The sequence below is a fragment of the Colletotrichum higginsianum genome, chromosome 5 (genome assembly GCF_001672515.1).
Source record: "Colletotrichum higginsianum IMI 349063 chromosome 5, whole genome shotgun sequence".
NCBI lineage: Eukaryota > Fungi > Ascomycota > Sordariomycetes > Glomerellales > Glomerellaceae > Colletotrichum > Colletotrichum higginsianum.
The window spans coordinates 271,872-299,857 of NC_030958.1; the positions used below are offsets into that span (position 1 = coordinate 271,872).

Here is a 27,986-nt window from a genome sequence, read left to right on the forward strand (position 1 = left end):
TGAGTAAGCAACTTGCAGGGGAGGGGATAGATGGATGGGTGTGAGCCCGGGACCGTCTCGCGACCATGCACTGGTTGTAGTTGTTTGCGTTTTTATTGGGATCTGGATCGAATGAACGATATCAAGGTATGACGTACACAAGTCTTTCTAACCTTTCAATCCTGCTGTTGGATGTTGGCCGCCTGAGCAACACCTGCATCATCGCCCCCATCTAGTTAGTGGCTTCCGAGTACCACCGGGCCGGGGAACCACAATCTCCACAGGCGGCGATAGGGCTTTCTCCGCTCTTTCGTCGTTTATGCATCCGTTACGGAACAGCCGGTTGGACACGAAGATGGAAGAACGTGGGGGTCGAGGAGTCAGTCCCCTAGAAGGCGCTGAGCAAGACACGAAACGATGATCGGTGTTTTCCCGAGGAAAGATATCAATGGTCCCGTTGGAAAGGGTGGGATGACATGACGTGCCAAGCCACGAACAACACGGACTACAGCCGTGGAAGCTGTCAGGAACTCCGCCCGCCGTCGGAACTTTTGGGACCAACTTGGCGGTGTCCACCAAAGAAAGACGCTGCACCGATACGTATCACGGGGTAGGTAGGGCGTCTAGCTCGCGGATGGAGCAAATGACAAGGCCAACCAAGCTTGCTGCAAGCTTTTCGAGCCTGGTCAGTGTGGTCGCCAATATTACCAGGGGGGGTGGGAGGGACCGTTGCCACTGATCGTCGCTTTGGAAAAGTCAGAGAGACTCTCGGGGCTTGAAGAGACAGCCAGAGAGAGAGAGAGAGAGAGAGAGACTAAGGGCTTCGGTGCCGACTGACCGATGCCAAACCTCGCCGCTCTGCCCTGCCTGCTCGGGCGAGAAAAGTCTGGAGAGACGGACAAGGCGACTCCATTCCATTACCACATTGGATCGCTCCAGGTGGAAATCAGTGCTGCATGGGGGGCGGCGGAGGTTCACACACACAACCATGCAAGGTACCGCATAACCAAGCTAACGAGGCGAGTTACTTAATTTAGCCTGCCATTCACAGTCCCAACAACGCTGGCCCTGGTTGCTCCATCCTCGTATGTTGTTGTCGCGGATGGCAACGGTCGCGCAATTGGCCGGTCCCCGATTGGACATGGGCAAAGTGTGCGTGTTGGAGCTTTTGGATGCCGTCGTTGCTCTGCTGAAGGAGTCTCGAAAGTCTCTCCAGGGCCTGTACGAACACCTAGCCTGGTGTACAGACAACTGATCCATCACAGCCAAACGTGGAGCTTCTCTTTGGTGGCGTCAAGTAGTGTGTATATCCTCGGCAATACCGACCGACTGTTGATCTTTTTTTTACGAGATTCCATATTCTTTGGGAGGGTTCTTCGCTTCCTTCGCGCACGCCCGAGGAAGAAGCAGGGAGTCGCCTACGTCACGGCTGGTAGAAAAGGAACCTAGGAGGACGGTTCGAAAGCATCATGCTGAACAGCAATCTAAAATTCTCTGAAATACGGTTTGACATACGAGATGGGGCGGTGGGGTGGCACCAGGGGGGGGGGTTGAAGGGGGGTGGAGGGATGGACGAGGATTATCGGCCTGACTCGTGAGGAGTATCGACAGGGATTCTTGCAATGGTCTGTTTATAAAGATGGAGGGCGAGGCTCAATTTCCCGTTTGCCGTTTGTTCAACTCCTTTCAGAATTCATCAGCTTTTGGACGTTCGTTCTAGTCACTCGCTCAGACACCGTACTTATCTTAATACCAACAAAAACCAACAAAGCAAAAAAATCACCAACACTTAATCCTTTTTTTAACCCCCAACCAAATCGTCAACATGTTCTCCAAGACCACCGTCGCTATCACCAGCCTTCTGGCTCTCGCCCAGGCCATCAAGGTCACCAAGCCCGCCAAGGGCGACGAGTGGGATGCCTCCTCGAGCAACGAGATCACTTGGGACACCGTCAACACCGACCCCAAGGAGTTCGAGATCGTCGTCGTCAACCAGTCCGGCTTCCCCGAGGTCTCCACGACCATCGCCACGGTCAACTCCGCCGACGGCAAGTACGAGCTGAAGGACACCGACCTCGCCGCCGGCGACCGCTACCGCATCAACTTCCTGTCCACCGACTCCCAGAACACTGGCATTCTGGCCCAGTCCGAGCAGTTCAGCCTCACCGACGGTAAGTGAAAAACCCCCCTGCGTAGTAGCCCTACGCGCTCATCTGAATGAGAACTCAAAAAAATGCTGATTGCCGACGTGCTTACAGACTCGGACGACACCTCTTCTTCCGCCTCTGCTTCCGCCACCGCCTCGGCCTCGGCCTCGGCCAGCGCCAGCGCCTCCGGCTCTGCCTCTGCCACCGGTTCGTCTTCCTCGGCCTCGGGCTCCGCGGCTACTGCCACCGTCACCCAGACCTCCTCCGGCCTGACCACCGTGACCGGCTCTGCCTCCGCCACGGCCTCGGGCACCGCCGCTTCTAACGCCTCTGGCTCAGGTACCGCTTCCGGCACCGCCACTGGCTCCGCTGCCTCCGGTACTTCCACCTCTGCCCCCAGCAGCGCCTCCGCCCTCAAGTCCACCTTCGCCATCTTCGGCTCCGTCGCCGTCGCCGCCTACATGCTCTTCTAAGCGCCATGTTGCGGCAGCCGCACATCACACACAAACACGATCTTGCTTTCCTAGAGTTGTTTTGACCGAAATGATACCAACCGACTACGAGAATGGCGGGGGACGACGGACGTAGCGACAACTAGCGAAGCGCATTCGGGGAGGCACCGGAAACACAACTGGGAGGATTATACCACACATAAAAAAACGGATGGGAATTATGTCTGGCGTCGCTCGCGCACGATTCGGAAAGACACGTTTATTATAGACTAATGTTGAAGCGTTGCTACTGGACTCCCTCCATCTACAGGGCGCCTCGGAATACGCATCGTGAGTGAGTGAGTGAGTGAGTGTGAGTGGTCCAATGGGACGAGAACAACAACAGAAACACTGGGCAAAAGAGCTGGATGGGGGGGGGGCTGCGGTGTCCACCCTTCGGACTGATGCTGGGATTCCACCCCGAGTTTCTGTGCTTTTCCGGCCACAACCTGGAGTGCCCGGAGATGAGCGGACCCATGCCGCCGGTCCCGCGTCTCTCGAAAGCGCCCAAAAAGTCTGGGAAATCTCCACTCTCGAAGTGAGCTCGTAATTATGGATACGAGATGGGCGCACCCAATTCGAGGCTCTCATGCGGCACAACCCTGTCGTTTCCCCTGATCGTCCGCCTTAACGTGCAATTTTGGCGTCTGTCGGCAGCCCAATTGGGGTTTGACGACCGGGTTCATGCTGGCATGGGTGGCACTTGGTATTTGCCATCGCCGCCTGCGCCTGGAGATTGGACGGAATGGTGTTGCCGTCATCTGCAGAACGCACACACACGGGTTGCAGATCGTGATAATGCGAAGAAGAGAACACGTGCTGCTTGACATCTAATTGGGTTGAAGCGGGTGATGATGGATGGCGCGAGTGATATTGTGATGGTGATATTGTTGTTGTGGTGGATATGAGTCAGCGGTCTATCGACGGATCTTCAGCAGGCCGTTTATAACGTGCCAATGCGGAATCTTTGCTTAGCTTGGATATAGTGCGGCGGCTGCTTTATCCGCCTTGGCCATCGAAAACTTCCCAGCCGATCTGCACTGGTGCTGGTACGGAACAGCGTTCCTTATGAGTTGATTGAACATGGACTATAGAGTATCTAGGTATCTAGACAGGTTGAAGCACAACTGCTGCAACCACTTAATTCGGCAAACTAGAAATTCAAATTCTGCAGACTCCCTTCAAAGCGTCCGTCCCTCTTGAACTGGCAACTGTTGACACCCAAATGTCTCTGAACTGCCTAGACTCCGTTTCTTTGTCTTTTCCCTATTTTACTCCTCTCTTCATCCCTCCGGTCTCTCTCTTTCTTGTTCTGCTCCTTTTCTTTCTAATTATCTACAGCTATCTTGCAGGTAACAAACATACTCACTACACTCAGAGCGGGGTCAGCGCTAGGTCATGTATCCGTGTGGTGTTTGCTTTTTTCAAAAATGACAACACTAACGTGACCAAAGCGATGGAGGCACAAAGGAATCTATGTCCAGATTTGCTAAAACGCTTTTACTTAACCATCACTCAGTGCATTCCCCATCTCATTTTTGTCCCAGACCCTTCCCCCCAGCATCATGTTTAATGACCGGGCCAGACTCAGAAATCTGGTTCGACGGAATGAAAGCCGAATTTTCCTCAGACCGAGGCGGCAGCATCTCTATTGCCGAAGTCCATAGATCAACGGCGCATCTCAGTGGTTTTAACATGAGAACCGGAAAGCCCCAGGCTTAAGCCGACCTCTTAGCCACCTAGTGCTTTACCAACTCAAACACACACACACACACACCCCTCAGCCAGGACCAGGTGACAAAAAGGCCAGGCTAGCACTACCGGGTTTTCGGCGCCGTCTGTGTGTGCTAGTTGGGTGCTAGGGTGTGTGTTGGTCAACCAAAGGCATATGTCATCGGAGAATAAATCAAGTGACTGGATTCCAGTGGAAAACTGAGACAACCCTATCTGTGGGTTAGTGACAGCGGCAGCAGACATCCTTCCACCTTAGTCTCTGCTATTGCAGATTTCAAGTCATTTTAGAGCCAGATGGCTATCGGCGGTGCGGCTCGGCGTCAGCAACTCTACACCATCCTTATAAATAATAACTCTAACAATGAGCGATTCTCATCAGGTGGATGCAATAGTGTTCAATTTAGGTACTGAGGAAACGCAATAACATTTGAGACCTTCCTCATACTCATATAACAGTTTCTATCTCGCCGACGTGCAGTTAACCACGACAAACCTTTCTCCATTGAAGCTGCATCGGATTCTGCTACGAAGTCAGGCTTTCCTTAAAAGCCCCCTTTCACTCATACCAACCATGTCAGTGGATGCGAAAGCACTCAAGGCTGCCCAAGCCAAGGGCCTCACCGTCGGGGTGATTCCCAAGAGCGGCGATAAGCCCCTGAGGCTGGAAATCGACGACTTCCTCCAGGATGTCGAGCTCGCCAACCTCTACTTTCTTGCCCTTGAGGCTTTCATGAGCAAAAAGGTCTCGCAAGACCCCTTTTCGTACTACGAAATCTGCGGCATCCACGGCCAACCGTGGCGTGCGTGGGACGGCGTCACGTCCGCGGATTTCGGTCCGTCCCCGGGCAGCGTTGACCCGCGAAGCGGCTACTGCTCGCACGGTTCTGTGGTCTTTCCAACATGGCACCGGGTGTATGTCGCCCAATTCGAGGCGAGTCTTTCTTTCTGACACCCCTCCCTCATCTGCGAGGTTCGCACTAACATCACCTGTAGCAAGCATTGTATCTGCATGCGGCCGATATTGCCTCGAAGCTCAAGGCGCAGGCTGCCCTCGATCGGTTCAGGATCCCTTACTTTGACCCCTTTCTTCCCCGCCAAAAGCTCATTTCAGGAGACGTCTTCACCTATGGGCTGCCCATAATATTCACGCTTCCTCAGATCCAGGTCCGTCGGCCGGAGAACCCGTCTCGATGGGTGCCAATGGCAAATCCGCTTTACCAGTTCAACTTCCCTCCGGACAGCAAAGGTGGCTTTGACTGGTCGATGTACGACCGCATTCCCGCCGCCAGAGATCACACTATTCGGGGGCTCAACGCCGCCTCCCAGTCGGCAAACCATAACTATGTGATGCGGGCTTTCGACAACGCGTATAACCCCGTGAGCGGCCTTAGCAGTCAAGCGCCTCAGAGTATTTGGCATGTCATGTTTGACAGGCAGACCTGGACCCAGATGTCTAACAACTGGGACCCCAGAACAAGAGATCCAGCCTCCGCCGTTTACAACGCCAACTCACTTGAGGGTTTCCACGACGACATACACACTCAGATTGCTACCGGTCCTCGGGGCTCCAGCGGCCATATGGGCAGTCCCGCATTCGCAGGGTGGGTCCATATGTCATACGTGCCCGTTCTCTCACGTTTCTGACCGTTCGTAGTTTCGACCCAAGCTTTTGGCTTCACCACTGGTATGTAGCATGAGCTGCAATCTTATGCGCCTCGATTTTGTTCTAATCGACCATAGCAACGTTGATCGCCTCCTAGCTATCTGGCAAGGCATCCACTCTCGAGATCCAGAATCCATCGCCTGGTGGACGTCGCTCGAGGTCCCCGAGGGCAACTTCGTCGAACCCGGCCGCCTTGCCGAGACTCCTCGGACCCCGCTCGTCCCCTTCCGCAAAGGTCTCACTGCCGCTTCCAAACCCATCTGGTGGACTTCAAACGACTGCCGTAACCACTTGGACCTCGGCTACGATTACCCCCAGACCGCCGCCGCTCGGAGATCCGGAGACGTGGTTCGGTCTCTGACGGCTTGGGCCAATGCCCAACTCGGATGGCTGGCGCCCAGGAGCCCCAGACCAGCTGACGAGAACGCCCGCACGCAGCTGAAGCGCCAGATCACCCAGCCGATGCCCTTCTTCCCCTCCAAAGTCCTAATAGACGGAACGACTCCATTAAGCAGCGGGCAGGCTTTCATCGGATCCATGGCCGCGCCCATGACCGCAAAGATCTCAGCAGCTAACACGACTGTATCTGTATCTAGGCGCCTGGCGACTCGAGCCAAGGCGGCGATCAAGGATCTCTCTCTCGGAAGGAAACAGAAAGTGCGTGCCGATGGGACCACAGGCCCCGGTTCCTCGAGAAAACTCACTCCACAACAACTGTCTCAGCTGGTACTCTCTACTGCGCTTCCGTCCAAGCACCTAGATTTCAACAACTGCTACGGACACCTGGGGGATGTTATTTCACACCATAAGATGACACAATGGAACGTTACTTTCAGCGTCGACAAGTAAGTCATCTCAACCTGTCAAGTCTCAAAGCCCCGTTAGCCTATCCCGAATACTCCTTTTGGTTCCTGATGATACACAGCGCTGCCTACTCCTCAGTTGGGAGATTTTCTTCCTTCTGTAGCGATTGACCATTAAAGCTTCATGGGCCTACCTTCTGACGTGGTGAATAGATTCTCACTGGACGGTTCTTTTGTAATCTTCTTCTTCCTGGGAGACTTCAGTCCGGAGGTGGCGACTTGGACCACCGACCCCCATCTCGCCGGCTCCAGCGGAATATTCGCCAGTTCGAGGGCCGCCATCGACTCAGGGGCTTGCGAGAACTGCAGCAAACAAGAAGCCTCTGGACTCAAGTACATGGACACCGTGGCGCTGACCCCTGCACTCTTGACGTACTGGGACAACCAGGAAGAACACTACGGCTGTCGCGTAGGCGATTTAAGCCCCGGCTACGTTTTGCCGTTCCTTGTCCGAAACCTCCATTGGCGTGTCGTGAATGTAAGAAAATTCCCCCGTTACCTTGAAAGTTGCAGTCGAAAGTAAGAATTGAAAGACTAACGGAGAGGGTTGCAGATCCACGGCGACCAAGTCCCTCGAGAGACTATCCCGTCATTGAAAGTCATGGTCTACTCCGAGACAGTCACTCTGCCTCATGATATTGCAGAGACGCCTCAGTTTGAAGGGCAGAGTGTTCATTATGAGGTCACGAATGGGAGGCCTGGTGGTATAAGCACAGGTGATGACATGTAATATGAGTCTCGCCGGGTTGTCTTTGGAGGCAATGCCAACATTGGTGTCAGCTCATTGTGATTTTACAATTGCTCTCGTCATCTTACAGCTCCCAACAGTCAAGAGAACATGTCCATCTTACGTATCCCCGCTCATAGAAGATGCTGTACTACTCGGTCTTCTCCTACTAAACAGTCTCATTGGGCCACTGGTTTGTGGCCGCTTCGTGGCCGATGATATGGCGCCCTCCTTCAGAGAATTGGGGTTGACGTGAGACTGCGGAAAGATGCCGAACTTCCCCTTACTATTGGTCCCCGACCAGCACCAATGATCTTGATACAGCCCTATGTGCGCCTCTGGTCAGTTCTGATACATTACATTCACCGAAGGCTTCACGGGCATGAGAACTTACAGCCGACATTCTTGATCGTCTCTCCCTTATTGAAAGTGAGCCATCCTGTCCTGGAACTGTCCGGGGGGTCCCATTTCCACCTCGTCGTCAACGAGACCGCACTGGTGGCCTGGAATGAGATCTCGTTCTGTTTCGGGCCCTCGATCTCGACGTGTTTCGCCGGGAACGCGCCTCGCACGCCGTCATGCCAGCCGACGCACCACTTGCCGCCCCATTTCTCAGGGAACTCGACGCCGACGATCTTGGCCCCGACGAAGAACTTCAACACGTCCGTGCTGTCGTCCGGGCGGGCCAGGGTCTCGCCCCATCGCTGGACGTGGCTTTTCGAGGCCGTGGCGACGGGGAACTGGGCAAAGGTGTCGATTTTGGGGAATGGGCTCGGTGCCGGCGGAGACGGAAAGTGGATATCGTAGTCCTCGATCTGGTGGTGGTCCTTGTCGACCTGGCCGTACAGCACCGTCACGCCGGGCACGGCGGGAAGAGGCTGGGGGTGACGTGCCAGGTGCTTGAGAAGCTGGTCGGCACTCGGGAAGACAGTCGCATCGCCCTCGTGGACCGTGTGGCCGGAACGAATACAAAAGAGGCATGCGTAACGGATTTCCGATGTTGTCCTAGCGGGGATGTGGGACTTGATCAAGAACCGCATACGGTACAGCAAACCGAACTTGAGGAAGTTTGCACGCGCTGGCTTTGAGGTCAAAAAACCTGACACCGGGAGAGACGATGAGTTGAGCAAGTGTGTACTTACAGTCACCATCACTGTCCAGAGTGAGTTCCTTGTAAATGTGGTAATACTCGCAGTTCAGGCACCGCCCAATCGCGAGGGGTTCTCCCTGGTCATTCTATCAGCGTCACAAATTCAAGCGAGGATGCCGCGCCGAACCACGGAGACCGGGGACGAGTTGTTGCTAACATATGCCATGGCCTGCTTGAGGCCATTCCAGTATCCCCCCCGGCGGAACGACTGCGCGCCCTCGCAGAAGCCCTTGAGCTGGTGGAAGGAGCTCTTCGGCCCGATCGAACAATCCTCCTCCTTCGCGAGAGTTGATATGGACCTGTGGCGCTGGGTGCTCGTTTCCGAAACCGCCTGCTCGTCGGCCAACATCAGACCGTCACTGAAGTGACCCTGGGGCTGGAGGCCCATGGAAACGGTCGGCCCGAAGTGAATCGCCGCTAGTGAGGATAATCGCATCTCGCTCACAGGTAGTTTGGGCGACGGTCCGCTGGACGATTGTGTCGGTGAATCTGAGTTCACCGATGTTCGATTTGTAGTGGAGGGACTGGTGGGATCGAAGACAGAGCTTTGCGGAGTGATGCTATTGTCGAGGCCGTATTTGTTGAAACGAGCAGCAGTCGTGCTATCGCTCAGTGTATGGTTTGTCACGGCCGAGTCCTCCGGTATACTTCCTCGTACATGGCGACGGGGCCTCGGGACTGAAGTTTGTTCCTCGATCCAGTTGGATGTCCATGGGTGTGGCGGTGGTTCCTGTGATGTGATGATCCTGAGTTGGTTCAGTTCCTCCCCGAGAACATCGGGGGACGATGATCGATACTCTTCCCTGCCATTGATGGCTGCCGAGACAGTCGTGCTTGTCGTATCTTGATTGCTGGATGAGTACACGTGCGAAGATCTAGTGTCAGAAGCAGCGGACCTGGCGACGGACGAGTTCCTGCGTGGCGTCGCTCCATCTGATGACCCGTGTGAGCTTCTGGTCGCAGTCCGTTTCGGCTGCTGTCGTGCAACGACAGGAAACAGGGAGAAATTGGCGCTGGCCTGGCTGCCGCTTCGCGACGGCGGCGCCTGTCCGGGCTGGGAGGCGAGTTTCTGAGGCTGTGCTGGTAACGGCGGCAAAGGAGGCAATGGAGGCAGCGGTGGAAACGCCGAGACCGGAGTTGTGGGAGTTTTGGTTTCAATCTTCATCCTTTTGATCGAGTCCAGCACGTCTAGAGCGAACGATCTGGCTGCGGTCTGGACCTCGGCGAACTTGGATGAGTCGAAACTTTCCAGGTCCAAGAAATCCTCAAAGTCGTACAAGAGCTCTTCAAGGACTCGCCGTTTCTCCGCAATGTCGTCTTGGCCCCATTAGCCATGTCATGTTGGGCTCAGTATCACTTGAGAAAGACTTACCGTTGTCCGCAATGATGTCCTTGAATGTGTCACCGTGCTTCTCAACCTGGCTGTCCCAGAGCGGTTGCAGCCGTTTCAGCGCGCGCTCGCCCTCCTTGGTGATAGCCATTGCGGACTTCATCATCTGCTTGGCCTGCTCCGGGTCGTCGTTCTGCGCTTCTTCGGCATTCGCCACGGCCTCCTTTCCCCTCTCCACCACCTCACGAAACGGCGTTATGATAAGCTCTTCGACGTCGACAGCCATGACGATTGGAGTTGTGGGTGTGATGTTGGACGCTCCAGACAAGGTGGGGGGGTGTTACAGGCCGCCTTGTAGGCTTATACACCCAGAGAGGGTAGGATCGACGGTGATACAACGTGGCGATGGGGGTTCAAATGAAAAGAAAGGGTCTCTTCAAGGGGCAGGACGAGCACGAGACTGATGGAAACATTGAGTCGCGCGACTCGCCAATAAGAGGCAAACGAGACACGAGAAGCACCACCGTTAAAGGTTGAGGCTGAGACAGGCAGCGGATTCAGGGACTTGAAGCTTCAGCCCAAGGAGCGTCGTCAACCAGCCGATCGAGCACGTGGTGGACTCGCCAAGAAGCTGAAGACAGGTTCCCTCATGCACATCGAAATGACGCTATTGGTTCGGTCGGCTCAAAGAGGCAAAATTGGAACCCCGACCACCTGACTTAGCACGTCGGGGGGGAGTAACGGCAGAAAAGCAGCCTTGCCTGGGATCGTGGCCAGTTCGATAGGTTTACACAGGTTCCCCGGGCTGGGCAGCCTCATGAAGAATGCCTCTTGCATGAGGCGATCGTATCGGAGACAACTGGACCAGGCCTAGCGGACACCGGGGAACAGGGGTTCATGCCAGGGCCGTGTTGACGCTACGCGTAAGTGGAAATTTGCCCCAACTGTGCCGCAGAGGCATGATCCACGAAAACATGTTGCGAAGTATTTCCGTTCAGCTTCGGTTTCATCCAAGGATCATGCTTTTGTCCAAGGGAAGACAATGAATCGGGCCGGTGAGACGTCAAGGGGCCTGATAAGGGGTTGTTTAAGTTACTGTTCTTTCAGCTCAGGGTCCGCATCAGATTCCTGTGGCGTACATCTGCGGGCGGTGCCTAATATCCGCTCCAGGCACGTTATCCCGCGACGGCCAGCCGGCGGACAAAGCTTTCGATGCCGACGTTGACGACCGCCGGCTCGGTTGCCGAGCCCGGCGGGGCCGGAAGACCGGAGGGACCGGTCCTTGGGTCGTTTATGAGGCCAAGATGGTTCCCCATATCCGGGGGGGGGGGGACCAAATCCTTGGTTCAACTGATTGATCAGGGGGTTGCCCTAATTTATTGCGTTGACGACCCGAGAGTGCACCGCAGTCTCCGGCGTGACAGAGCCGCCGGCGAACCTGATGACATTTTGTATTCGAATTTCCCCCAACCCAAACAAGTATCGAGTTCTTTGGGGAAGATAAGCCTGTGCGGGCTTTCAATGGGCAACGTGACATGCTCTCATTCATTGACGGCATTGAACCGAAACTTCGCCTTCTATTTCCGGACAGCCGACAGATAAGGGATCCTTGCCGGATGGCGTTCGAATCAGGGGCGTTTTCGACACCTCCAACGAATCCAGTGGAGCAAGAAAGAGCCCAAATCGGTTACAGAACGGGTCGGCTCCGGCGTCGGAGGTCATCCGTCTGGATCGGCCCTCCGAAAGCCGCTCCCTGTGGCTTATCGCGTGCATGCTCACACCGCTGCATGGCTCGGCACCTTGGACAATCGCCTGCTCGGTGAGCATGAAAGAGTGCAGACAGTTGTAAAGCAGTCGAATCGGTTCGTCAAAGTTGTCGAGTTGTGTGGAACAAGTATCTGAATGTCGGACAGTTGCCGTCTTGCCGTGAAATCTGAGTCAAGTTTCTGCGGAGCCGGAGCATTACCAGCTTCGCCCAGAAGTTCCCAAAGTCCTTCCCGAGAGGCCCAACTTATCCGATGTCCGGAGCCAAGCGTCGGTTATCTGCCGACTCGGCCCCTAGTGGTGGAGGGTTAGTAACGGGTGTCGGCGTCTTATTAGCGGCCCATATCCGTCAGCTGCGGAAAACATTTGTACTTCTTTCTCGGTTCAACATCCCCTGGTTTTTTTTTCGTGTGCAGCCTGCACCTTGGCTGGGAAAGAAAGAACAAAAGTCTTCGAGATCAAGTAGTTTTATGGATCGCCATGAACAACAACAAACACACGCAAGAGCCTGTGGACTCTTCCCGGAGGACGTCGTCAGATCAGCGAGATGAGGATATCGAGGAGTATGCGGATATTATTCCCGCGAGATCAAAAAGCCACAACAGAGGTTGTTCTACGACCCCTTCCCCCCTCCCCCCTTTGCACCAGGGATGATTTTGACTCATCAAATCACAGAAATCCCGGGCGATTCGGTGCTATCAAAGCTGCCCTCAGGGGTTCTAAACTTCCAAGACGACCCAGTCTCGCGTCACCAATCCCATGCCGAGATTCCCTATGAAGCCTACAATCGCTTCTCAAAACACCGCAAGCACGTCATCGTTGCTGTGATATCGTGGTGCGGCTTGCTGTCGCCTATTTCCAGCACGGCGGTGCTGTCGGCTTTGCCTGAAGTCGCCTCAGAGTACAAGACGACCGGAGACATCATCAGTCTTAGCAATGCGTTGTATCTCGTCTTCATGGCTATCAGTCCATGTTTTTGGGGTCCTTTGAGCCAGGTGTACGGGCGGAAATGGGTAAGCCATCCCCCCAGAACATATCCGCTCCAGCAGATCAACTTGCCACCCTTTCTTGAATTTGGTCACCATATCTCCTACTCCAGACATGATGTGAGGGAAGACTAAAAAAAGAAAAAAACCATTCAGACCTGTGCAGTCACGGCATCGTTGTTCTTGGGATGTTCCATCGGCACTGCTCTGAGCCCAAACATCGCCGCCTTCTTCGTCTTCCGAATGCTCACCGCATTCGCCGGAACCTCATTCCTCGTCACGGGCCCGGCTGTCATCGGCGACCTGTATCATCCGACGGGACGCGCCACCGCCATGGGATGGTTCCTGTCCGGCACTCTGATCGGACCGACCGTCGGACCGGTCCTTGGCGGCATCATCGTGACTTATACATCGTGGCGCGCCATCTTTTGGCTCCAGACTGCCCTCGCCGGTGTCGGTGTCGGCGGCGCCTTGTTCCTCATGCCGGAGACGTTGCAGGAACTCAAGAGCGCGGAGCTAAAAGGTCTACCAATGTCCAAAAAGATCGGCGTGCTTTGGGGGATGACCAATCCTATCAGAGTCATCCGGCTCTTCCGCTTCCCGAACCTCGTCCTCGTAGCGATCGCCAGCGGCTCGCTCGTTTGGAACATGTACGGCATGCTGACCCCCATTCGATACGTCCTCAACCCACGCTTCTCCCTCACCTCGCCCGCCCAATCCGGCCTCTTCTATCTCGCCCCGGGATGCGGCTACCTCGCCGGTACGCTTGTCGGCGGACGGTATGCGGATTACACGGTCCGACGCTGGATAGCGGAGCGTCACGGACGACGGATATCCGAAGACCGGCTTCGCTCCTGCATACCTTTCCTCGGCGCGGCCCTACCCTGCTGCATGCTCATCTACGGCTGGACCGTCCAACAGCGCGCCGGAGGTGTCGCCGTGCCCGTCGTCTTCATGTTTCTCGGAGGGGTGTCGCAGCTCTTCTGCTTTCCGAGCCTCAACACCTACTGCCTGGACGTGATCCAGGGTCGGAGTGCGGAGGTGATAGCGGGCAACTTCATGGTGAGGTATCTTTTCGGTGCTGCCGGATCGGCTGTGGTGCTCCCAGCCATCAAGAAAATCGGCGTCGGTTGGTTCAGCACCATTTCAGCGGCTTTTCTAGTCATCGGATCGCTGAGCGTCTTGGCCGTGGCGCTATGGGGTAGAAGTTGGCGTACTCGGATTGATGAAAAGACAACATCTTCGAAATAGCATGGTTGATGGAAATGGAGAGAAATCAGGCAATTTTTTCAATTATGTCGAATTGGTATCAGTCAGTCATGTAACATCGTTCGGTCCTTTCTACACGTATCGAAATGGATTAAATGGATTCTAATTGTTCGAGCTTTCTGTCATTTGCTGTCTGAATCTGTGTCATGGTAATTTGCTTCCCGCAAGCTTGTCAAGACCTGAGCCCATTTGCTGCTATCTCCAATTCTGTCATCGCCATCTAAAAGTCGAACAAACCTTTTGTCTCACACTGGAGTGCCCCAGATTCGTTCCTCGAAGCCTCCCACCAGACAGAATGTATCATGCCAGGGTTGCAGAGCGGCGAGGCCTCGAAGGTCCAATGGAACCCCCCTTCCCCTCGAATTGTTGCCTCGCACTCTGGGAAATGCGCGACAGCACAAGCTGGGAAACGTCTCAGACTTGACCAAAGCCTATCACACAGGCCTGACGCCTCTGCTTTCAGTATACCGGTGGCGGTGATATCATACCTGTTGCTTAGCAAAAAGCCTGGGAATATCTCAAAGTGCTGGCACCTGGGCTTGCCAGTTTCTGTAAGTGGATCGCCGCCGAAGCTCCCTTTCAGAGCAGCTCCTGAAACCGCCTTTTCGAGTGCCGCGAGAAAAAGTAGAACTTGCGATTTTATCTTCATTGTATCTGTACCTGTAACAGAATAATTTGGCTTGAGCTGGTGAGTGTCAATGCGAGTTGTTGGGATTTGATGCTGTGAGTGCTGCAACTTTCTAGCAGCTTAAGTGGGAAAAAGACCTGCTTCATATAGCAGTGACCCTCTTCTGGAACTACCACAACAGATAGAGAACTCCCAATGTTGTTTGTATAGAAGCAGGTTTTGACTATGGTCTATACGGTCAACTCGGGACCGACCAAGGCTCCAATCTCATGATATTTCGATACGTGGCGTTTCCTTCGTTTCACAGTCCGCGAGATCGGTTTATGAAACCGGTCTTTTGAAAAACTGAGACAGCCGTATGTAAAGAAAAGAAAGCTGGCAGGATAAAAAGGCCACGAAACAAGCATACCATAAGACACTTATAGGTCTGCTGGAAGAACTGACAAGCGCTTGTGTGGGCCGTGACTGAGCAGGCCAACATGGAATCGGCTAGATTCTCGAGGACATTGAAAGTACATTTCAGAAACGAACGAACTAGAGTTTCAACGATAAATCAAAGATTCAGGAAGCTTGCGCTACTAATTATCTTTACGTGACATTATGAACAGCCCGTTTCTATCCGCAGTCGTCTGTGTGATCTACCAAGCTGACCTAGCGGCCGCGGTAGAAATCACCAACCTGTTTGTCGCGAACGCTTCTCCGTCTTGTGTATTCCTTGCTAATTATATACTCATGTTCCCAGGTCCATGTGCACACAATCGTACACATAGCTACTGGAGTCATTAGGAGGTCCTATCATATTGAACCCGTTCCATGAGGCAGTGGTGCTAGACCTTGAACAGGGACGATGCGCTCGGTCCTGTACCAGTTGGCCTCGGGATCGCCAAGGCATTCGCCAACGGGGACTCCGTTTAGGTTATTTTCCTTCATGACGCGCAGGAGCTCGGGCAGCAGAACCTCGGCGGTGTTTTTTTGGACCTTGGGGCGAATTAGCTATACATTTCTTGTTGCGATTAATGCCGGGCTCGACTTACATCGTGGCACAAAGTGAGGGTGCCCCCAGCGTCGATGCCATTCTCGAAAAGCGTGAGACCGGTAAGGTTCCCGTACGAGCTGTATTTCCAGTCGAACGTGTCGATATCGGCACGGATAACGTGGTATTTGAGATCCTTCATTATAGACAGAGTGGCGCTGTTCCAGCTGAAGTAGGGAGGACGCATGTATGTGGGACATTTCCCAATGATGTCAAAGAAGGCGTCCTCCAGCTTGGTCATCTGCGTAACCACGTCTTTGTCGCTGGTTGTAGCGAGGTCGGCATGGCTCCAGGTGTGGTGGCCGACTTGGTGGCCCTCGTCGAGCATGCGCTGGATGACAGCCTTCTGTTCCCTGATGTCGCTCAAGAGACTGCCGGTAACGAAAAAGGTAGCTCTGACCTGAGCCTCGGCGAGGAGGTCGAGAACGTGGTTGGTGTACGTGAACGGGCCGTCATCAAAGGTGAGGGCAAATGTGTCTTTGACAGTACAGCTGTCGATGACTGTACCATAAGGAATTCGAGTGGGCAAAGCGAGGGATGTGTTATTGCTAAATTTGTTGCTCGTGAACTGACGGCGGAATGGGCCAGCAGCTGCGCCCACTACAAGGAGCGATGTAACGACAGCGGCGAAATGCATGTTGTTAAAGATCGATGAGGGTTTTGAGTAAACGACTGTGGTGATGGACGAGTATCGTCCTTACGTGACCAGAAATGAATGTAGAACTGATCAGTAAACCCTCTGTATTTTAAAACGTAGAACAAATGAAAGCAGAACATTGCGTCCCCTCCCCCTTATTGTCTCTCAGCCTACATACAATACAAGGAATCCTCAAAGTTAAAGGGGCCAAACTCAAACATCGCGTGCGCCGAGCTTGTATTACCGCATAGCCATAATGCGAGGATCAAAGAGTGCCCCACCCGGCATTTGACGCCTGGCTACTGGAAGACATGACTGAATGAATGAATCGTTGAACTCAACATATCAAGGTAGGCAGATCTCGCTTTCGCTTTTCCTTTATGCCCCGAGTAACGAGCTGTCTGACAAGTTCTTGTCTGCCATAATAACACCTTGCCAGACTTTGCTTTCTCATGCAGCCTTACTGCACCAATGCCCGGTCTGACGTTCCTCGACCTAACCCCCGTCTCGTCTGCCGGTCGGATAGAACTGCCGACCCGAACATTGGCGCAGTGAAAAACTAGGAGCGAAGTATTTACAATTCTTAATAACAAGACAATCTGCGTGGTATTACAAGTATGCCGGCCTGACTATCACTCTCTACTTCCGGTTAGTGTGAAAAGACCGACGTTTGGCATCCTTGCGGACGTGTACAGTAATTAAAGTAAGTATCGGAATACTAGAGGCCAGCATATCATCTGCTCGCTTGTACGGCTCCCACGGCTCTCACAGCTCTAACGATCGTCACGGGCCGGGTGCGCGTGGCAGTCCGAGCTCTCGGGCGCACGGGCGTAACAAGTGGGATGCGGTGACATTTGCATGAACCGGATCCCTGCGGGAACGGCCAGTCCAGCGGCATCTTCGCCAGGCCCGAATGTTGGCCATTCCGCCTGTGGATATAGCCCGCGGCCGAAGGCCCGTGTGGCCTTTGCCCTTCCGTTCGTTAGACATCAGAAGCGATGGAATAACCTGCTGTCCCACATTGTCCGAAGGCATCTCCACATACGTGCATAACCTGTGATACAGACAGCAAACCATAGCAGGTTCCTTCCATTATGGTACCAAGCTTTGGCCCCTGAACAGCGGCGTGCGAAGCAGGATGTGGAGAACGGAATCCCAAGCAATTCAAGAAGGAACCGGCTTGCTATTCGAGCAGTTCTATGTGGTGTGGATGATGTCTTTTGGGAGGCACTCGGCAGTACATAGGGGACGAAGCAGGGGGGCCGATTGCTTGATGGGCAGCACCGTCCGGGCAATGGGTTCGTGGAATGCTCCGCTGAGTTTGGCAGAGAAGAGGCCGTCGTATCCTTCTGAATAGATGTATGATGCGTCGCTTGAAGCCTCGACTTGGGCCAGTTGTGGATCTCCTCAACCGAGCGGCTTACGACGTAGTTCACGCAGCGCGCAAACGGCCCCGGACACTTGATAGTCTATGACAGACGCTATAGTACACACCAAGTGGCCAACACCTCAAGTTAAAAATTCAATACCTTCCGAGATAATGAAGCAAGATCTGCAAATGTATGCCTTTTGTTTACATACAATTATCGCCCTGTTTAGTGACTTACTGAGCTGTAAAGTAGTCAGGTGCTGTAAATGCTGTCAATGACGGGAGCAAAGTGTGAGGTTCCTTTTGCTCACCGCGTGACAGGCGGGGGACGTAGGTGGCCTCGTCCGTAGCCATTCATGTCAATTTGAAGTGGGCGTGAGCCAAGAACACTTACCTGGATGGAGCTTCTAGTCACAGTTTGATCAGCTCCTTCGTTTTCGCTTCGTTTTCGCATCCCACGTGTGAGTGGCATGGCCTGCCGATACCTTCGCTTAAGTCACGGATCATCGCAGCAGCCAATGGAGTTTTATTCTAGTCCCAGTATTATGAACCACGTATCGGGATAGCTGTCACAGATTGCCTGCGCGTATAGATACCCGTGGCTACAGTGTATGCAGTGTCATCTTCCACCACGCCGTCGCCTAGTGAAGGCCAGCTAAGAGAGACATGCTTCGTTACATCCACTTTCAATTTCACTGCTCTTCTTTGGTTTGATTGGGTTTGCTTATTGTCAATTCTTCTGCATTCTCTAGATCTATGGGTACACAATAGCCTTACCGTGCCGCTAAGCCCGGCTATTACGCAACCTGTTGACTCTGCTGTGTCGCACAGCCCAGATATCGCGCAGCCCTGCCTATCTTTCACATCCAAACGGCTACCAGTGGGACTGCTTCATCTATCCAATACAGTATTAGGCTTCTTGCCATGTAGTAGGTTTGAATGCAGCTGATATTGTGTGGAACCAAGGATGACTCCTCCGCCAGTAAGGCAGCCTGTTAGTTGGGGCTATTGCTGATAGATTGCAGTACTGGCTAGTTTCACTAGTATTAGTTGCAACTCTAGTTTTTTGGGGGGGTTTTTATAGGTCCCGGCTTATCTTGTAACTATACCACTGGGTCTTCTTATCCCCAGCGTCATAGATAGTATATAACTGCTCTGTGGGCGGCGATGAGACCATACTCGTCAGCTCATGACTTTATTAAGTGAACAAGCCTAAATCAGTATTTCTTTTTTTTTTTTGCAAATAATTTGTACCCAGAAATCGTCAAGATGCGCATCGCACTCGTCCTGCAATGGCTCACGGCGATCAGCAGTTGCCATGTCATCACCGACAGAACTTCCCACAGTCCCGTTGAGGTAGACAAGCGAACGTTGAATTCTGTCCAGATAGCAGGTGGCAGAGGAAACTGGGCATGCGGAGCCGAGGAACTCAATAAGCTGCAGGACTTCATCGACAATGCACAGCAGCTGGCTCGGAACGCGGCGAACGCCCTGGGCGTGGGGGGTTCTGAGAATTCAGCCGCGTATCTGAAATGGTTTGGACAAGGTACGTCGACTAACATCGCTGCATGATGGTTCGGGATTCGGGAATCGACCCCTCGGGCTCAACTTGGACAAAGAGGATATTTTGAACTTTGCTAACCTGCCGAACAAATGTTCTAGCTAATGCAAACGCCCGGACACGAATCGCAATCAAGACAAACAACTACGAGTCGGTAATCACCGACCTACGATTCCCCGATGGCACATTCATATTCAGCAGGCAGAAGCTGGATCCTAAGGGGCTGTCGTTTGTCTGCTGGCCGCAGTCCGACCGGCACTGCCAGATGGGATACATCGCCGGCGTAATGCCCGCCGGCTACCACCCGGGATTCAATACCGTTTTTAAGGGGCCTATTCTGGCCATGTGTCCGCGGTTCTTCAATCTCCCCTCGCAAGATGAGGTAGTCAAGGCTCTGACTCAGGAGTCGCCGACACTGATGCTGACGGCAGGGCTTACCCTCCTTCACGAGATGCAACACGTCAATCTGACGACGGGGGATGAGAGACTATGCGATGATCAGATCGAAATGAGTAAAACTCACGGCCAGGGCTTCGGATGTTACGACATCAAGTGGTGAGTTATCGGGACATTTCGTCCTACTGATGTTTCTCTTTTCCCCTGTATTCAACTGACTTTGTGAATGTGTGCAGTACAACGTCAATCCCCGACGAGGCCAAAATCAAGAACGCTCAAAACTATGCTTTCTTCGCCCTCGATGTCACTGCTTTCCCCCACCGGGGCAAACAGACCGATGAGGGTAAGTCTTGCGTTGTCGGAGGCTTGGGGAAGAGAGTGCTCGTTGAGGCGCCTGGGAATCATAAGCGGGCTCGTCGAAGCGTCGATGGCATGTTCAGATTCAACAACGATACGATGAAACCTAGCAGCTGGGTTTCATCCACGCTGCGGTCTTCGTCATTGGCCCGATCCTCCTCCTCCCAGCAACAATCTTCCTCGATGCTTCCCTCTTCCACGCTTCACCCAGCTCCTCGCCCATCGTCGACTCAGACCCCGGCACCGACGGCAACTCCAGAGGTAGTCCACGTGAGCGATGGCGAGACAGTAACCGCCGTCGTAGGAGCCGTCGTCGTTGCCGGGGTTGGAGGCGGTCTTGTTCTCGTTCCGTCCGGAGCCCTCCTCCCCATCCCCGCCGGATCCACAGCCGTTGTCAGCGCCAGCACAGCCGCCAACGGAGCCCAAGAATACGAGTTGGAAGAGCAGAAAGACGACAACAACGTTCCTACTCCCTCTGCTTCACTGAGCCGCCCGGCCTCCGAGACTCCTACGTCCTCGGCTGATCTCTGCTCCCTCGCTCCGGGCTCGACTCTCGGGCCGGAGCCGGCCACGCCCGACGCCCCGGGCTTCACGTTCAGGGATTTCCTCTTGCTGCCTGGGCCCGAACCGACCGCTTTCTCGACAATGTCGGAGCCACCCACCACAGCGAACACAACGACATCGGCCCTGCCTGCTTCGACGACGCACGGCAGCGGGGTCGTAGTGTCCAGCATAACGAGACCCGATACCTCTGCAACAGTGGCTCCTGTTGCTTGTTACAACTTCGACGTCAACACGTACGGCTATTGCTGTCCTGGGCCGGGTAACCCCTGCGAGAACGATAGAGGTGATTGTTACTTTGATGGGGAGAGCGTTTCTGGTGGGTCTACTGGTGTCGTGCCGGATGGCGCGCGATGCCCGCCTCCTCCCGGTGCTCAGCTTTGTAGAGGTCCATGCGAGCAATAGGAAGTCAGCGCCGAAACTTTCGACAATCTACGACTCTACCTAGGAGAGAAGAATTCATGTAGAGTCTGTTTCCTCTCTGAAATGAGTGAAACTTATCTACTGAGTATATCACTTACCGTCTCTGATCTGACTTTCTATTCAAAGTGTTAGACTCATAGTGGCCTTCGATGCCAAGACACTGGAGGCCGAGTGTCGAGGCTATCCACCTATTATTCAGCTATAATCGGAACATCAATGTGGCATTCTGTCTGTTCTTATGGTAGCTATACCTCCATTTTCCTTGATTTCAAGCCCTTGTTCAGAAAACCGTCCAGTTTAGTGTAGCCAACGACAGAAAGAGATTTGAGCTCTAATGTATCTCCCGCCCCAATGACTCCTCTATGTGGCACTGGATATCAAGCCACTCTCGTCAACGACAAGGAGCCCCCAGCTAGGGTGACGTTAGTGGCCTTGCCAGACATGTCAATATCGAACACAACTCGGACGTCAAACGTCAACCCCAAAGGACCAACATCCTGCCAAGTGATGCAAGTCGGCGTGCCCATGTCAACCGGAGCGCCCTTGTCCTGAAAGACCGCCACGAACTGGTGCCGCGTCTCGGTCGCCACGTTGCTCGGGTACAGGCGGAAGTCGAGGTCCTCCAGCCCGACACCCGCGGCAGCGGCGATCTCGGCACGCAGATCGACCTCGCCGGCCTCCAGCCTCGAGACAACCAGGCCCGGGCCGTCGCCGGAGACGGTGAAGGTAGCAGCGCCGGCGGGGCCGACGAACGTACCGGCATACCGCGCCGCCATTTCGGCAGCGGCAAGCTCCTGCAGCTGCGCGACGGCCAGCGACACGATGTCCGCGTACACGTTGAGGTCCGGGCCGCGGGCGGCTTCCGCGTCGTGCGCCAGGATGGCAAACCCCGCGTACAAGTCCGGCGCGAGGCCGAAGTAGCTCGCGTAGTGCCCGATCGAGCCGGTCTTGGTGAAGACGTCGACGATGGAGCTGTTTGCCTGTCGCCCGGCGTGGTAGATCTCCCAGGGGCGGCCGACAGCGTTGCGGAGATTCGATGTGTCGGCGACGGGCTGGAGCCAGCGGCGGGTGGCGGCAGGCGAGATGAGGCGGGAGCTGAGCATGGCGTGGCCGGCGCTTGCGAGGTCTGCGGCGGTGGAGAGCATGGCAAGGGCACTTCCCAGAGGGTCAGCTGTCCATTATGGATAGAAGGAGGAGGGGTACTGTGTATGCTTACCCTGGTTCCCCGATAGCAGAGCCGTTCAAGTCCTGGGCGAAGATCTGCGTGTTCTCCGCCAGCGTCAGAAGGCCGCTGTTCGTCATCCCGAGAGGCTCGAAGACCTCGGTTGACAGGACCTGTTCGAACGTCCTGTTGCCACTGTGGGCTTCTAAGGCCAGCGCCAGAAGTTGGAAAGCAGCATTGGAGACGACGGGTGTAGTGTCCGGAAAGAAAAGGGGCGCTTGGCCGCCAATATTTCGTATGTGATCCGCACGGGAGCAAGGTTGACTGAGAATGCATGCGTGGGCTAGGCGACGACCGTCAGCAACACTCAACGGATTCATGTGTGTTGTTGACCTTGAGAGCAACTTACAGTCCCTAGCAAGCCCAGACATATGACTGGCCAGCGCACCGACGGTGATATCGTTCCATTCCACAGCTAGGTCGGTCGCAGACGCGTGGTTGAGCTCCGGCAAGAACACGGTGATGGATGTACCCCAGTGCCCATCCCCAACTTCCACGAGCCACGAGTAGACAGTAAACAGCTGGGTGAGGGTGCCCAGCGGGAAGATCGTATTTTCGTCGACAGTGGAGTTCTTTGGTGCGTTGGGGGCCGTGTAGTGGTACTCGAAGAAGATAGGGTCGTCGTCGATGGTTTCGGAGCCGGTGAACAACACCACCGAGAAGGATGTGGTGTTGGGCGTGACCGCGCCAAAGTCTTCGGAGCCGTTCGATTCGATGAGGTGATCGAAGAGCGATGTGAAATCTGCCGCGAAGGACTTGACCGTCTCGGCTTCTTTGCTGATCGTCGGTGCCGGGTAATAGGCTCTCAGCAGTGGACAAGGCTGGTACGGCGGAGTGTCTGCCACGGCCGTAGGCGTCAAGGATATCAAGGCCACGGCTGAAGCGAGGGGGAGTGTCTGGCGCATGTTTGTGGAAAATACGGGCACTGGTGGTAGGGAGTTGTGATGACTTCGGGTTAGATTCTGAGATGGTTGAGGGTATCATGGCAGTAAAGTTGCGGTCTGTATTATATACCGCGTTTAAATATTGGCAATGATGTAAAGCTTTCGCCTTTGCTGCCGAGTGCAAGTACACGCAACTACGGACACGGAATCAGAATCCTACACCCAGTTCCAATAAAACCGGGCATTGAAGACCCCCGTCTTGAAGCCTTGAGGCGATCTTTCAAACCGCCAACGCAGGATATGACCTATTCTTTATCCCGTGCCTCTGCCTTCATCCCGTGCTTGCCACAAGGCTTTGGTCTGCTGTGTTGCGCGTTCCGGTGCGGAGCAGCAAACAATCGGTTCCCGACTCCGTGTCCGAACCCACCATCGCGGCGATGTGGCACTACATACGAGTCTACGACGTCCGGATCCTCTCCGAAGGATCACGCTAAAAACTGCGCTCTATCACCGCCTTCGTTGCCCACCACGGGACCCCAGCCCCTGAACGGGATGAAGGATTCGGGCAGAACCGAGAGGGCGTCCATGACGTATTCCGGGTTCGAATTCATGGCGCCCGTGTTGGGTATGATGAAGCCGTTGTGGTTGCCGCCGTACACAACGCTTCCGTCCATGGGCGCGACCGCGTGCGAGGAGAACACCGAAGGCGCGACTGAATAATCCAAGATCTGACTCTGGTTCGAGAAGTCGGAGGCGGGCGTGCCCATGGTCGTGAAGCCGGCCGTGCTTGTCGGCATGGTGACGTGTAAACTCTGGGGCGAGAAGTCGTGCTGCTGCTGCTGCTGCTGCTGCTGTTGCTCGAGGAGGGCGGACTGCCGCTGCTGCTGCTCCAGGTAGAACTTCTCGACGCGTTTCGTACGGATGGCAAAGTGGTAGAAGCTGTCGCGATCGCCTCGGTCGTCGAGGTCTGGCGAGCTCGCGGACTCGAGTCGGAGGACGACCTGGCGGATGGTGTGCGCAATGTCCGAGAACTGCCGCAGGTGCTCCGCCATGAAGCCTATCCTCGGGTCCGCGGCCAAGAGGTCCAGCCGGGCGGCCAGCGTGAAGCCGCAATGGAGCATCACCCAGACAATGTTGGGGAAGAAGACCTCCTGGCCGGGAGGCGTGTGTAGGAGGACGCAGACGAGGGATTTGGCGGACACGATACTCTCGGACAGGCCTGCGATGAGCCGCTGCATCGGAGCGTTTTGAGGGTTGCTCAGCCCGAAGGGAGCCTCTGGCAGCGATAGCTGGTTCAGGCAGAGCTGGATCGTGTGTAGCTGGGGAACCAACAGCGCTGTATCATAGGAGTCGGTAGTAGTCAGCAAGGAGGGAATAAGGTCTTCGGATCCGTTCTCGTTTGTTATAAGGTGTGTGCTTACGGCAGTCGCTGAGGGAGAATCCCAGGCTGTTCTTGAACATGTCGACCCTTTCCTTGGCCTCCGAGACGGACGCTTGTATCTGCATGGGATCCAACGTCGACTCGTTCTTGACGACATCGTCAATGTCTTCGGCAAGCCGTTGTAGGCGAACAATGTACGGTAGGTACTGGTCGCTAGGGAACTCGGCTACTTCGGCCAGCCGGTTCGCCGTTTCGGTGATGAAACTGGACAAAGTGACTATGCGAAGTTTCTGGAGCACGATGCTCGTACTGGAGGATCGTTTGCGGTCAGCTCCACGAACCGCAGCTGCGTGATGTGCCTGGAAAAACTCTCACCAAGATGAAAGATAGTACGTCCCGAGGAAAGTCCTCTGTTCGTCTAACGATTCGACATTGTCATGCGGCGCACTCATCCCCTCCACGTTCCAACGCCGGGGGTTCTTTGGCCTGTCTAGGCGCAGGTCGGAGACAATGCTAGTCGCCAGGTGAAGATGCTGCGAGTATCTCTTGGGTCTGGGCTGGAAATGGGCCCTGGAAGATGAGGTTAGTAATTATCGGCAACACAACGTGCAACAGACACACTGAGAAGGGTGGAGTCCCATTACCAGGCGAGGTGGACGAGAAGCCCCTGGAGCACATCCAAACAGGTAAAGTTCCCTGCTACCAAGCGTGCGGCGACGAGCTCGTTAAACATCTGGCCCAGCGCTCTCTGAAGCCGGACATCATCGTGCGACGCGGCGGCGAGGAGCGCCAGACACAGTGCCGGCCTCGTCTTTCTCAGAGCGCTCACGTGCACCGAATCGGCAATGATGACGAAGGGGAAATGGGGCGTCAGTTTCTTGCGGAACCTGTCGAGAAGCTCCTGACCCCGCTCGAGAGACAACTGGCCGGCTTGGAAGGGGTCGTGAGGGCCGTTGCCGCTGGCGCTGCCGCTGCCAAGGTCGGCCTGGCGGGGCTGAGACCCTGGGTCGCCTGCAGCTGAGGCGGAAGAGGAGGCCGGGTGCGGTGGCGGTGGCGGCGTCCGGCTCTGGTCGGAGGTGACACTCTCGGAGACCGGCGGGCTCTCGGTGACGCTCGGATCAGCCGGACGTTCCGGAACCTGGAGCAGCTTGTTGGATCTTTTTTTTAACCCAATAATTTTGGCAGTGTCAGTCTCGGCCTGGATTCTCTCTTCCGATATATTGTTGGACAAGCGGAGACTACTCACCTTGAGCGCGGCCCCGGCAGCTTCCGGCCGCGGGCGACGGCGTAGGTGCATTCCTTGCCCAGACGGAGGCATCTATCGCAGGAGCCCGAATCCTGGGTACGGTCACACTTGATTTTGGCATGGGCGCATATGCGACACGTCCGCAAAAGCGGGGTCGGGCTGCGTTGACGAGATTCCATTCCGTGCGGGTTCTTTTGGGCTGGGGGCTTGTCCCGGGTCGTCTGTTCTACGTGCCTGTTGGGCCAAACGGGCGGTCGAGAACGAGCGGGCGGCTTCGCTACCTACGGACACGGGATGGAGAAAGGAGGCGCGTACGGACACGGGGCGAGAAGGGGGACAATAATCTGTTTCCAACAAGAGATGGTGGATGGGGCGGCGGGCTTCTAGACCACGACCGACGCCGCCGACGCCACCGAGCATGCATCTGATATCTGCCCGATAGAACGGCGCAGGGGGTGTAGGTGTGCCACAGTGGCTGAGGTATCTGAGCTAGTCTAAAAGTAATCAACTAAAGAGTCCCAATAAGCAAGCTGATCCACACGTTCAGGGGCTGGGTGGGTGGGAAGACTGCACAGATGCATGCACTGGTCCATGGCGATTCTACTACGTCCAACTATTCCGTGTATTCACAAGACGGTAGGTATCAGCAGCAACTCCCAAGGGGCATGGTACAGTTGAGGAGACGATCGAGACATGAGTTGGTTTTTTGTTTGATACGCTGGTGTTGGTTGACTTACACCAAAGAGATTAATGGAGACACTGACCTAGGCGGCCCACTCAGAATAGACAAAGTCTTACAGGATTGTTCATGTTGTATCGACAACCAGATGTTCAATCGAGAAATACACTTGAAGGCGCCAGAATATTGCGTCAATCTTGCTCAAATCATGACCGCGCATGGAAACTGTTCAACCCTGCACTTTGAGGTACGCTCATACAGAGCTCCTTTGCTCACTGCGATGGAAACCTGTAAACTTTAGGACAGCGTTGCCAGTGATATGCGTTCTGGACTTGATAAGCTTCAAGATGGATTCATGACAATGGTCTAGAACAACGAGAATCAAGTCTACGTGGACGAATAGTCATTTCGCTAGAAGTGAACGCAACTACGCGATTGTAGGCCCTGGCTCCCTAAATCGGCATGAAAAGGGCCGGTTTGCAAAACAAAGGTTTGACATTTATCAGTACTAAGCTCATGGCGTCGTCTTCTTCTTAACCCTATTCAGCTTAAACAAAATGTATCTCACCTCCGGGTTTTCTGATCCCACTATCAACTGACGAAACGACCGGCAAGCAACGGCGACTCATCTGCTCTTGCGACTAAAGTGTAATTCAATAGATAGTCGTTCTTAGAGCTGATACACTTGGTTTGAACCATGTGGTCTTTGAAAGTGTTTTCGTGGTCCAGGCTTCAAAAGCGGCCATTGGAATGCCGTAGCCCCCCACTCGTGGGGGGCTGCGTTCAGTCTCTCGGTTATCCCATCATTCATGGGGGCGGCTTCGAGATGTCTCCACCACAATGACGGCAAGCACGTCGAAGCTCAGCAGGGGCAAGCAATCGGGTTCTTGGGCCGTAGCATCTCAATGGCCTGTTTCATACGATCATTTCTTCCCTCGTCATTGGATAGGTTTGAGCAAAATCTCGTTGTTGTTACCTAACCTGAACCCGTCTTCGAGACCTAACCATCCTCCATCTCAAATTGTCAGCAAACTCCCATTGAAGATCGAGACAATTCGGTAAACCGCCGGTTCTCTTATCTTTTGACACCATACGAGGGCGTCACTGACTTGACTTGATGGGTGAAAACACATGCTCAGTATGCTACGTTGCTTTCTCGTACATCGTGAAACGATGGGAATATATTAGGACAAAAGCATGCCTGTTGGACACGCAGTTCCCCGCATGACCGAGTCAGTCGCTCACAGGGGGCCCATGTCGGAGCCCCGGGCAACTCCCGAGCCTTTTGAGGCCGTCTCCGGGCACTTTTCCGCATCAGCCCAGCAACAGGTACAACTTCACCTCCCGGCATTTGACGAATTGGATGACATCCAGGCGGAGCCGCACCACTTTTCGTGGAGCTCCCATCGCGGGGTTCGTGAGGAGAATGCAGCAGGCTCCTTCGGTGGGGGAGACTTGGCTCGATGCCGAACCAGTCCTGTCGTCATATTGGCAGCCGGGATGCCT

The 27,986-nt window shown here is 54.6% G+C and overlaps 8 protein-coding genes across 8 annotated transcripts; 4 read left to right on the plus strand and 4 right to left on the minus strand.

Moving 5' to 3' along the window:
* Nucleotides 1–1,804: 1,804 nt before the first annotated feature.
* CH63R_07019 (developmentally Regulated MAPK Interacting protein) lies at nucleotides 1,805–2,599 on the plus strand (the record flags this gene model as incomplete). Its single annotated transcript, XM_018301994.1, has 3 exons — nucleotides 1,805–2,150; nucleotides 2,238–2,333; nucleotides 2,466–2,599. The coding sequence occupies 3 exons, from the start codon at nucleotides 1,805–1,807 to the stop codon at nucleotides 2,597–2,599; spliced, it is 576 nt and encodes a 191-aa protein (XP_018156772.1).
* A 2,323-nt stretch (nucleotides 2,600–4,922) lies between these two features.
* On the plus strand, nucleotides 4,923–7,607 carry CH63R_07020 (Tyrosinase; the record flags this gene model as incomplete). Its single annotated transcript, XM_018301995.1, has 6 exons — nucleotides 4,923–5,261; nucleotides 5,345–5,952; nucleotides 6,006–6,035; nucleotides 6,092–6,859; nucleotides 7,031–7,355; nucleotides 7,431–7,607. 6 exons carry the CDS (start codon nucleotides 4,923–4,925, stop codon nucleotides 7,605–7,607), a joined length of 2,247 nt encoding a protein of 748 aa, XP_018156773.1.
* Nucleotides 7,608–7,724: 117 nt separating this feature from the next.
* CH63R_07021 (SH3 domain-containing protein) lies at nucleotides 7,725–8,755 on the minus strand (the record flags this gene model as incomplete). The annotated part of the gene is made up of 2 exons (XM_018301996.1): nucleotides 7,725–7,930; nucleotides 7,999–8,755. The coding sequence occupies 2 exons, from the start codon at nucleotides 8,753–8,755 to the stop codon at nucleotides 7,725–7,727; spliced, it is 963 nt and encodes a 320-aa protein (XP_018156774.1).
* A 102-nt stretch (nucleotides 8,756–8,857) lies between these two features.
* On the minus strand, nucleotides 8,858–10,370 carry CH63R_07022 (Sh3 domain containing protein; the record flags this gene model as incomplete). Its single annotated transcript, XM_018301997.1, has 2 exons — nucleotides 8,858–10,071; nucleotides 10,127–10,370. 2 exons carry the CDS (start codon nucleotides 10,368–10,370, stop codon nucleotides 8,858–8,860), a joined length of 1,458 nt encoding a protein of 485 aa, XP_018156775.1.
* Nucleotides 10,371–12,328: 1,958 nt separating this feature from the next.
* CH63R_07023 (MFS transporter) lies at nucleotides 12,329–14,085 on the plus strand (the record flags this gene model as incomplete). The annotated part of the gene is made up of 3 exons (XM_018301998.1): nucleotides 12,329–12,455; nucleotides 12,524–12,861; nucleotides 12,991–14,085. The coding sequence occupies 3 exons, from the start codon at nucleotides 12,329–12,331 to the stop codon at nucleotides 14,083–14,085; spliced, it is 1,560 nt and encodes a 519-aa protein (XP_018156776.1).
* Nucleotides 14,086–15,526: 1,441 nt separating this feature from the next.
* On the minus strand, nucleotides 15,527–16,401 carry CH63R_07024 (Polysaccharide deacetylase; the record flags this gene model as incomplete). Its single annotated transcript, XM_018301999.1, has 2 exons — nucleotides 15,527–15,709; nucleotides 15,766–16,401. The coding sequence occupies 2 exons, from the start codon at nucleotides 16,399–16,401 to the stop codon at nucleotides 15,527–15,529; spliced, it is 819 nt and encodes a 272-aa protein (XP_018156777.1).
* Nucleotides 16,402–19,039: 2,638 nt separating this feature from the next.
* Nucleotides 19,040–21,050, plus strand: CH63R_07025 (Subtilase; the record flags this gene model as incomplete). Its single annotated transcript, XM_018302000.1, has 3 exons — nucleotides 19,040–19,316; nucleotides 19,433–19,886; nucleotides 19,964–21,050. 3 exons carry the CDS (start codon nucleotides 19,040–19,042, stop codon nucleotides 21,048–21,050), a joined length of 1,818 nt encoding a protein of 605 aa, XP_018156778.1.
* A 2,609-nt stretch (nucleotides 21,051–23,659) lies between these two features.
* On the minus strand, nucleotides 23,660–25,852 carry CH63R_07026 (Zn 2cys6 transcription factor; the record flags this gene model as incomplete). The annotated part of the gene is made up of 4 exons (XM_018302001.1): nucleotides 23,660–24,510; nucleotides 24,596–24,864; nucleotides 24,931–25,125; nucleotides 25,200–25,852. The coding sequence occupies 4 exons, from the start codon at nucleotides 25,850–25,852 to the stop codon at nucleotides 23,660–23,662; spliced, it is 1,968 nt and encodes a 655-aa protein (XP_018156779.1).
* Between the last annotated feature and the right edge of the window lie 2,134 nt (nucleotides 25,853–27,986).